The 11,081-nt window shown below is 41.9% G+C and overlaps 1 protein-coding gene across 3 annotated transcripts in view; it reads right to left on the bottom strand.

The window, feature by feature from the left end:
* The window catches only part of adamtsl3 (ADAMTS-like 3), a 113,668-nt gene that overhangs the window by 20,846 nt on the left and 81,741 nt on the right, over positions 1-11,081 (bottom strand). For 2 of the 3 annotated variants that reach the window (XM_015028498.1, XM_015028499.1), the window contains exons 3-5: positions 5,326-5,453; positions 1,583-1,628; positions 1,097-1,333 (exon numbers count right to left, since the gene is read on the bottom strand). In XM_015028498.1, coding sequence (XP_014883984.1) covers positions 1,097-1,333; positions 1,583-1,628; positions 5,326-5,453 — 411 coding nt within the window. Of the gene's footprint in view, positions 1-1,096; positions 1,334-1,582; positions 1,629-5,325; positions 5,454-10,117; positions 10,282-11,081 lie in introns of those variants that run through there. The other variant, XM_015028500.1, reaches the window with a different exon arrangement.

Here is an 11,081-nt window from a genome sequence, read left to right as displayed (position 1 = left end):
TTTAAAAAAAGAGGAACCCTATTAAAAGCCCAAATGAGACTTTCCCCTAATTTACCTTTTTTTTTTTTTTTTTTTTTTTCCCCTCACGTGATCGCACGTTTTTTTGGGGTTCAGTTTGACATTTTGGAGGAAGAAATATGCTTCGAATGGAAGCGATGATTGAAATGAACCATAGTCACCTCAGAAGAAACACACCCTCCCATTGTCGCTTCAGAAACAAGGATATAGCTGTTTGTGACGTTATGACCCAGCCAACCATTTATCAAGCCAGCAAGAACTCCAAGGAGTTGAAGAGTGCAAAGAGTTCAGTTGCTGAAAAGAAAGTTTCTGCGTAGCCAAGAAAGTTCAGGAAGTGGAAGGACCGCCTCCTGAAGGTGATTTAACAAAGGTGTTTTGTTGTTACCAGTTGCTTGGGAATGGCAGCAGGCAAAGACTTTTGGATGCTAGTCTAGTGTCAAAAATTAGCTAATTTCTCCAACAAATCTACAAAGATTGTTTGGGACGACCATAATCAGGACTGTGGAAGGAAATGGTAAATGCAATCTAAACGTTTGAAGCTCTGAAAATATTTATTATTGAACCACAGTATGTAGTAAAAGGCTTGTTAAAAGAAATAATGAAACTAAACCAGTAAATCTTGCGACTGTAGCTTTGATAAAGCTTTTCAATAGACCAGTAATGAAAAGTAAACATGTTTTTGAGAGCAAAACACTGCAGAATACCTACACCGTAATAGATTATGTAACCCACTAGAGATTTGTGTATAATAAAGGAAAAGAAAATCAGTGGAAGCAACTGAATGAACTGGCTATTATGTCCATAATGTACAAAACGTAACAGTAAATACATACACCCTGTTGGGTCCGACATGAAAACATTTGTAACTTTTTCTTCACATGATATATGTTTGTGAATAATTAAACTCAAATTGAACAAAAGTCTTGATTTTCCTATGTCAGATTTTACTTTCTTTTGAACTTTTTTTACATGATCAACAGTCCCAGGTCCACAATTTGGATTTTAGCTAAATAAAAACAAGTAAGCCAGAGCATTTCAGGACAAAAAGTCGGTTCAGCTCTCTGATGCTTCCTCTCACCTGGCAGACTCCGCTGATGCACATGTCCAAGGACTCGGTGTAACAGCGCGTTCCGTCCAGCACTTTGGGTGCCAGCTCCACCATAAAGCCCGAGCCTTTGGCTTTGCACTTGAGCGAACAAGGATTTTCTGGGTCATTGTAAACAGGCAGCCAGTCATGGAACTGACCCTGGTGTCGCACGTCTGCATGAGCTGAACACTGCTGAGCACGAAAGTCCCCGACGTCTGGCGGACAGTCCTAACGGAGACACCGAAGAAGGTTTTAAGCTGCTTACCATGGTCATAAACAATGTGAAAAATATAACGAGGTAAATATCTGTATAGTAATGTTTTCAAGCAATGGGATAAGGTGAGCTTGGTCTGTTTTGCAACAAGATCGCAGATGACAAACTCCACTTGTGTATGAAATTTTACATTTTCAATTTCCCAATCTTCAGTTTTTTCTTTTCCAAAGTAAAAGCAGCAACATACAGTGAAGGGAACTTACCACGTTACTGCATGTGCGGTACTTGATATTCTGCCCTTCGCAGGTTCTGCAAAAAAGCAAAGTTATGAAACAAACTTTAAACTAACTCAGAGAGAAATCCGCAATGCTTGGAAATGTATTATTGTATTTTATCCATCATGCAATCAATTTGTGCTTTCCAGATTTATATTTGGTCAGGTGGCCAGACTTCCACTGTCTGCACCTGATTTAGAGCTCAGTGACCTAAAAGTGGTGTGGACACGGAGATGATGAAACAATAAGTGGGCAGTGAGAGAAATGTGGGTTAAACACAAGAGTGTTATTCTTTGGATAATCTTATCCAAATGAAAATACAGAGAATTGAGTGAACCTCGGCTTTGAAGATTCTGAATAAGCTGCCATCGGTCTTGCCGTACCAGTCCATAAACAAATCGCAGCTCCATAAATTAACAGTAATATACATAGATTAGGAGAGCGGGGATAGTGGAGTCCTGCAGTCTGTGTCTGCTGAACAGATTAAAGCACTTTGGATCATGACTCCCTCCAGTCTGTGGTGGTTCTGCCCAAACTATTGAGCTCACCACTTACTGAAACGTAGGATTCCCTTCTCGTCAAGGGATGATAAACCGCTGATGGTAACAATGATAGGCCAATCACCCGAGGCCGCAGTGGAAACTGATTAGACGATATTCCTTTTGAGTTCGGAAACTTGAGAGGAATTTCACTGTCTTTGTTCCTTAACTAATCAGAAATCATGATTGGAGACAACGTCTCGGAGTTGAGACTCGCACATGAGTGAAGGGCTTGGGATTTTTTTTTTTTTTGCCGTGTTATTGCAGGGAGTGGATGTGGAGCGTGTGGCATGGCAAGAACATTAGAGCCTGTGACGAATCCAGACAGTCCCCTCTGCCAAGCCAAACAGGGCCTGAACCCAAACAAGAGACTTCCAAAGACCAAGAGATGAGAGACAGGTAGCACAGATCAGTGTGGAAACTCACTCAGGGACCAGGAATATATAAACCAAACATAAAAAACGGTAAAGGCAATAAAATGAATTTCCCTTTTCATTTCCTTCTCACACTGGAATCTCCAAAGTGGAGTTTAAACAGAAGTAGGCAGAGCCAGAATCCAGGGTTCATCACGGTGTCATCACTGGTTTTGATGTCAGAATATCTGGGCTACATAACAGGTCATTTACAGAATATGAGTCTGGTATTTTATAAATAAATGCACACAACTGGAGAGCCAATTAGCGAGAAAACCAAGATGAAGAGCTGGACCGTTTTTCCCAGGCTTGATGTTGCTCCAACTTGTCCGTTTTGCTAGTTCCTGTCATCGCAGTAAAGGCATCCCTGTTATTTTTCTGAAGTGAAGAGGAGCACATATGAGAGGTCGATGAAAATGTCAAAGGCTTGCCCCTTTTAAATTTTATTAAACAACTCAGCAGGTGAAGTCTCGTTGGCGGTTGCTGATGCTCCAAACAATCGGTTTCTGCTCAGAATCGACAACACTTCAGATGAAACGCTGCGCAGTTCCCTTGCGTTAGTAGGGATGCGTTTTCTCTGCAATCCTTCCAAAATTATTAACCCCATAAAAAAAATTTCCTGTAAACAAAGGGACCTGTTGACAACAAAGCTTAGGCTTTTCGAGCAGAAAAGTGTCCAGACATTTCCCATGTAGACGAGGAGATCGGGAACTTTGTCCACTCAAGCTGCAAGATGGATATGAACCATCCATTTTTAATCTCATAAAGCTTTTTCTGGCCGAATAAACGTAAAATGGAAAAAAAAAACAACAACAACAAAAAAACAATAACCTACTTGAACCTCATGACAAATACACGCCGCATTTATTTCTTGTAACCCATAAATGCTTTGGTGTTCTGTGACGAAGAGCGCTGCATGGAATGGCCTAATGAAGGCCAGATGATTAGTGTCCTAATCACCTGCAGGGGTATTTTTGCAGTGGCAGTGAGTTGCCTGCATGGCCACTTGCGTGTGTGCGTGCGTGTGCATGTGTGAGAGTGTGTGTAAAGAAGCTGGAATTGGTCGGAGGGTGTTACAGGCCCATTTCCAGCCTCTGCTGCCAACAAAAATCGCTCACTCTCACACGGAGACACACATAAGGGGCCTTGTGCTGTTTTTTTAATGACACTGTTATATCTGCCACCCCTGGCCAGGCTACTGCTCCCTCATTCCCACACAGCAGCGGGGTGGATCCAAGGCCCATTAACGCTAGCAACTGCCAAAGGACACATAGGTGCGTAAACAGATCCACCTGGACCCCGGCGAGCATGTCGAGCTCCTCGTACGCAATCACAGAAGGAGCCGAAACCCCAAGCACCTCTTAACACATCAACTGCTTTTACAGCCAGTAGCGCTCGGAGGTTTGCTTGACCGAAAAAAGAAAAAAATGCTGGCCGGTCACAGACATCGTGAGCTGCAGCCCTAAAAAACCTCCTGACCTCAGTGTTTACCATGATCTACAGAGGGGGTCTGGCACCTTGAGCATGAGGTTTTGACAGTCTTGTGTTTCTCAGGGCCCCGTTCTCATGTGCAGAGCGCGCTAGGGGCCATATGGTAACTCCGCTGTGACCTTAAATACGATCTGTGCTGGTTTGTCAATTTGTCTTTTACACAGTTGAGATGTTTTATGATCTCACTGGCTGCTCCTGTCATTTGGCGGCTCCCTCCTGAACACCCCGAGCGGTGAATTTTAGCAGCAAAGCTCACTGGCTACCTTTAGCAAGTGAGCAATAGATTCTGGGAACTGTAAAAACGGAGGAATGCGGTGAAGTCACTCCGCTGCTATTTCCAAGCCTATAAATGTGACAACATTTCTATGGAAAACATACCCGGTCTGTCCTTATGTCCCTTTTTCCCTTTCGTCCACCAAAGCCAGTATAGTTGCCCGTATTGCCAAGCAGAGTTAAACTCTAATCAAAGTCAGCAGCTTAGTCTGAAGTCAAAGCAAGCAGGTGACTTTGGCTAGAGGATTAAAGGACCCTGAGGCTTTTACAGTGGTGTGAAAAAGTTTGTGCCCCCCTAACGATCACTTCTGTTTCTGATGTTTTGTCACAATTTAACATGTCGGCTCAAGAATCAAATTTTAACCCGGACAACCCAACCCAGAGTAACTACAATATGTAATTTTCAAATGATGATATAATTCATGTGAAGAAAAAGAAACTATTAAAATCAACAAATTTGAGTCACTTCCTGTGAATGAAGTTAAATTTACTTAATAAATTTTGTTAAAAGAAACTGATGGGTTAACCATTGTCGTGAATACTTGATGTAGGGGAGCTGATTGGGAGTGACACCAAATGATCGTCAATACAAATGGTTTCTTACGCTCCGATTTTATGCATGTGTCTGGACTGAAACACTAGTGAAAGCTGTTATACATAATAATCAATATATTAGCATGATCAGTGAATCGTAATGGCTTGTCAGTTTTGAATGAAAGCAGCTGCATTGTGCATTTTGTTTAAAATTTCAAAACAAAAGTGGATAATCTCACGTTGCCCCGTAACTACCTATTTTTCAACCATTGTCTGTCGCGTGAAGTTGCCAAAAACAATGCACACAAACATATTAAAAACACAAAGATTAAGATCAAAATAGGGTTACCTTGTTGATTCACCCATTTCTCTGAGGAATAATTTAACTTCCACTTGAATCAAGTACCTAGATTAGGGGTATGTTTTCCCCTGGATGAGAGATTTGGATTAGGAAAGCATAAACCAAGAGAAGCAACCCTACCTGGAGCTCAGGCATCGTCTTAATGAGTATGAGGCTCCTCCGCCACACGTACGGGAGCACTCGCTCCATGAGCCCCAGGCGTCCCACAGCGTGTCCCGATCTTCCTCCGATCGCGCCGTCCGTGAGCTCTGCACACCAGAGAAGAGTTTGTGCATGAGCGACTCATCAGAAACATCACTGAAAATAAAGAGGAGAGTCGTTTTTTTTTTTTTTCCGAGAATTAAAACTGTTGAGCTGCTTAGGACCTGGTGAGAGAAGTCCTTAACGAAGCCCTCATCACTCCTCTGAATTTATTTTAATGTCGATCCAAGACTCGGTCTCATAAAAGGATGCAAAACAGAAAGGTTCTCGTAGATTTTTTTTTTTTTTTGGGGGGGGGGGAATTAAATTTTAATCTGGGGGGTAAAAAAAATTCAAAAAAAAAGGATTCGGTTAAATCACGTTAGCTGCTGAAAAAAAAAACTTAAAAAGTCAAAGTCAGTCTTTATAAAAAATGACTATTTTGTCATCTAAAGTTCAGGCCACACTTTTGTGTCTCTCTGTTAATTGCACTGCGTTTTATTTGGCAGTGGCGTAAGGAATACCGCAGCATCACCCAAGACCAATATTATGAGGACAAGCGCACGTCTCGGATGTGAAATGACAGCCAAAAAACAGCAGATCACGTCTGTATTATCCATCTTTTCCCGTTCCAACTTTCCGCTCACAGCCCTTAACTGGACTAACCATTTATGCTTTTAAAAAAAAATCAGGGAATTTGTAAAATAATCTGGATTATCTACGGTTGGATATAAACAACACCATCGTTTACTTTCTTGGCGTTCTTTTACAAGATTACGGAAGGAAACTCCGGCGCTACATTATTCGAAAGCCGAACTGTGAAGCTTTGGACGAATGGGTATGTAGTTTGCTTTCATTATCGAGGACAAGGAGTGTTTTCGCTTCGTGAGAATATGGCCGCCTGTGCACAAGGTGGACAGATTAAACACTTGGAAAGAATTTATGAAAAAAGACTCGGCTTAAGCAAGTCTAGGCCAACAGGAACACGGCTCAGTAGGCAGGAGGTGAGAACACGCTGAATAAAAAAAAGAGTGCCACTGAGTCGTGGTTTTCGGCCTGTCAAAAAGAGCACGGGAACACATTAAAATGTTTCCACATGGTAAAATGCTGAGGGGATTTTCCAGTGGTATTAATCCCGTAAAAAGCAGTTGAACAGGGCACAAATCTAGCATGAGGTGGTAGGTGCCTCCGATTCTAGAAACACGTGGTCCCTAGATTTCCAACAAGAAGAATTGGAGGCAGAGCTTTTAATTATCACTAGATCCCAGCTAGTGTGTGTGAGACACACACACACGCAGTCTACTTTTAACAGGCCGAAAACTTTCCTTTGGATAAAGGTTATAGTAGTTGAGGTAAACCATTCTCTGTGCTGCGTTTATGCTGCTATATCTCACAGCCATTTTCGGGTTTTTTGTGCTATATTTACAAATTTTTGCAGTCAATTTGCATCGCTTGAAGGATGAAGCCACTGATGGAGAGATTGCTGCCATTTGTTTCCCACAGAAAGTATTCCTGGCTCAGTGAACGTAGGATTAAATGAGTGTCTTTTCTAGACTGACTCGTTGACTGTGATGTCAGTGCTAATGCTAATGCTAACACCTTTCTGTATCGGCTTTGTTATTTTTTTCAGCAGAAAGTAATCCTTGTCCAGTATTTCTGAGTTTGGGAGAGTCACTTTCCAGGACAGAGGCATTGTAATCTTTTTTTTTTTTTTTTTATAGAAAAGTACTCTTAAATTAAAGTGCTTTTGCTTTTAGTTTTTCCCATTAAAATACTCCTGGGTCTGTGCCTCCGTCTCTGTCCTAAAAAGGACAAAGAAATTGTATAAACTGTTTGTTTTTCTCTCCCATAGAAATTACCCCTGACTTTATTCTTCTGTGTTCAGTGTCTGTTTCCTGGAGAGATTCATTGATGCCAACACCAATTTGCAGTTCTGATGACAATCGATATCTATATTATGGGGAGTCAGATCCTTTAGGCTTCAGTCGCATCGCCTGTGGAACCAGCTCCCTTGAGGTAAATGCTGTTTATGCTGCTTGAGACTCCAGAACATACTAATAAAGTTTCCTCTAACCACTCTCAAATTATGCATTGTCTGCAGTTTCAGTCTCTCAATGTTTTTTTCCTCTTCATAGAAGTTGCATCTAGCCTGGCGTTGCTCTTTAGCTGTGACACTTTCCTGGAGTGTACTGATTTAATGGAATGGGTTTTAGGATTGGCTCAGAGTTTATGTCTTTAGCTACGTTTCTCTTCTAGATGAAGCTACTAAAGGATCATTAACTCTATGTTTTCATTAAATTTCATGCATTTACTCCTGGACCAGGTCGGTATCAGGGAATGCTGCAAAATTAATGACACAATCAAATCGTCCACGGTTCTCGTTTAGGCGGAAGGACTGTTAGAAAGTCAGTGAATAAATGCAATCAGCTGGGTCTTTAATAGTTGTTAATGCTTTTGAGCCGAGCGAGGAGGTCCTGGATTTTCTACGTGGCGTTTGCATGTTCTCCCTGTGCATGCTTGGGTTCTCCCAGGTTCTCTGGGTTCCTCCCACAGTCCCAAAACCCATGAGGGTTAGATTAGCGCTCAACTGCTCTATTTGGGGTATGAATGTGAATAGCTGTTTGTCCTGTGCGTCTCCATGCTGCCTTGTGATGGGTTGGTACCCCGCCTCTCGCCCAATGGCTGCTGGAAACAGGCATCAAGAATAAGCAGGTATAGACAACGGACGGATGGACATGGAATCTGTCAATATTACAAAAATATTTCTGCATATAAAGAGGATCATCTGAATTATAACTAAACTGAGCAAAGGTTACAATAGCTATAAAGCCACACATCTTGATCTGTAAGGAAAAGAGTTCACCCTTTGGTCTTAAGATGATTTATACTGGCTGACCTGAAAGTGGAACCTGTATTTCAGCTCTCACGCACATTTCTTACGTTGAAGTCATTTCGACCTCTTTGAGCCCCTTTTCCAACAGAATGCCACTGTGTTTCGTCTACGAGGATAAATGGATCTCGCAGAGGAAAGCAGATACAACGCAATAATAGTCTGCTGGTTATTTTCTTTGGGTCCTGGTAGCAACAACAACCCTGCACTCCAGAAACAGAGCGAGGTGGCGGGGTTCACATTATTAAAAAGTGCATGGGGACTGATATAAATGCTTGTCAGCGCTGATGACGCCTGAGGAACAGCAGAGGCGGATGGCGAGACCTAAACAAAGTCAGCAGAGCATTTAGGCAAACATGTAGGCAACGGCGGCCCTTTCTCCGGGAGCCAACTATTTTAATGTTTGGATCTTGGTAAATAAACACAGGCTGTGCACTGGCCAGCCCGTTTCCTCACCACCTTAAGTCTCCTTTGAAAGGCAATCAGGGAATTTTTCACTCAATTACAAACGAAGAGCTTCGTCCGGGGGCGTGACGAGGCCGGTGAGGCGAGAGAAGGGGAAGCAGATGAAGGATGGAGGGAATAGATGAAGAGTCGTTTGGCTCACTGTGCTTCTATTGTTCTTGGTGGATACAAAGGAGGACAAGACTTCACTTTTTGGAGAGCAGTCCCTTTGGTCCTCAGGGTTGCTAATCACTCCTAGAGCCTGCCTAAACTTTTCACTGTCACTTTTACCAGCCAGGTGAACCTTTACAACCAGGACAGACCTCTAGTCACTTGCTTTTATGCACGAGACGTACAAGACTAATTTAGCAAACACGTTAATGCACAGAAGATTTTACATCATCATGCTTTATTCTAAAATGACGTGTCAACAATCAAAGAGGGACACATCTGTGTTAAGAAATTTTACATCAATATCTTCCATCCAAGAAACTGGACTTATTAGCTACTTTATTACCTTTTTCATTTTCTAGGCTTCCTAAAAGTCTCGCAAAAGATTTTCATCAGATTTTGGCTTTTTTTTTTTTAAACATAGAACATGTAGAATGTTGAAAAGTGGGACGCAGAAGAGGAACAAAAATAATCCACAACATATCCTTGATTTAACCGTCTTGTTTGGTAAGAAAGAGAAAGAAAATTCAAGTAGTGATTTAAGGGCGACTGAGGATTTCTGCACAGTTCCACAAGAGCCCAAATTAACACCCCACTCAGCAAAAAAATAAAAATAAAAAATATTACGTGGCTTAACAAACTTACCATACAATGATTCCTTTGAAGACTGGTTTTTCTTGGCCTAACCCTAAATCCAAAATCCAAAGAAAAACCTAAAGAAAACCTGAAGGACTATCCACTGCAACCACTTCTAAACACTGTATTTAAGAAAAGTCTGGCTCATTGGAGGCAAAATATAAGGAAATACAAAGTAAGTGAAGGCTTTTGTTCAGAACTGTATATCCAAGCTATGTGTTAAGCTGTGACAGGCAGACTCTGTTTAAGACACCTGTCAACAGCTGAGGCTAAGTACATTTTCCCTTGAAGATGGAAAACTCCTGCAACAAGGAAAAGGAAACCCGACTCTGGAGCCTTCTTCAGCAGACTGTGTAAATATACAAATTATTCCCTTTTTTTAGTCTCAAAGACATACGATATGCACACATCTGCTGAAACCTTTGTCATGCACGACTCAGAGTAAAGTAACAGAGAGCCCTAAAATCACCCAAAAAAAAACAAAAAAAAAAACAACTCATGCGATTCGGACATAAACAGGATTCGCGGGTTATCTTATAGCAACAGCAAAGGAAATGTTCTGAAGAAAAACACAACAAATAAGTCGAGTACCAGAACAAGGAGAACAAGGAGAGCCGTCACCAGCAGCTTGCAAGCCCCCAGCTCCATGTCGTCTCGGCTCTGCCCGTGTGAGTCGGATGCTTGCTGCGCTCTCCTCTCTGACTCACTGCCCGTGTCCTCGCCGCCCGCCTGCCTGCTGTGTCCGCTCTGGCTCTCAGCTGCTTTTCCTCAGGAGCAACATGTGGAGGTGGAGGGAGGGGACTGGGAGGCTGTAGGGTTTTTTTTTTTTGGTTTGTTTTTTTGCGCGCACTGCGCGTGGACGTTTGAGGTGGGGGGGGGACAGGGAAGTAGCCGGTGAGGAAGTGAATTTGAGCTTCACGATTCTGACACTCGGAGTCAGTCGGTGGAAACGAGGCAGATTCACTCCGTCACACTTTCATTTGATGACACTGGAGGAAAAGTACAGCTGAAAATATTAACCCTTTCATGCATGCTTGAATTATTTTCCTTTTTATCAGGATTTTTTTTAAGTTAAGGGATAAAAAAAAATGTAAAAAAAAAAAAAAGTAAAAAAAAAATAATTTTTTATAGGTGATCAATTGTAATTTTCTCCAAATACAAAGTTATTTGAAAAATACATCAGTAGTATTGGTATTTAGTGGTTATCTGATGTCACAATATTAGTTTTTTTTTACCTGCAAGATTCGTCTAAGGACGGACCGGGTCGGTCGGCATGCTTTTTTGTCTGTCGGCCATATTGGATTTAACAAAAATAATTTGCAGCTGATGGCCGGTAGTTGATAATGTATTTTTGTCATGATGTGTGGATAAGGTGGTGAGGAGAGACCCAGAGACCCAGGTTGTGATGAAAATGATGATGATTTTAATGTTAAATGTCAACGGGACAGAACAACGGGGAGCACAACGAACACAGGACGAGGATCCGACAAGAGACAAAGACAACAGGTGGGACTAAATACACTGGGAGGGTAATCAAAGAATCGAGACACAGCTG

Source organism: Poecilia latipinna, unplaced genomic scaffold, assembly GCF_001443285.1.
Source record: "Poecilia latipinna isolate Pla-1442-1.1 unplaced genomic scaffold, P_latipinna-1.0 Scaffold126, whole genome shotgun sequence".
NCBI lineage: Eukaryota > Metazoa > Chordata > Actinopteri > Cyprinodontiformes > Poeciliidae > Poecilia > Poecilia latipinna.
Note: the sequence above shows the minus strand (reverse complement) of the source record. Positions and strands in the feature narration are given on the sequence as shown.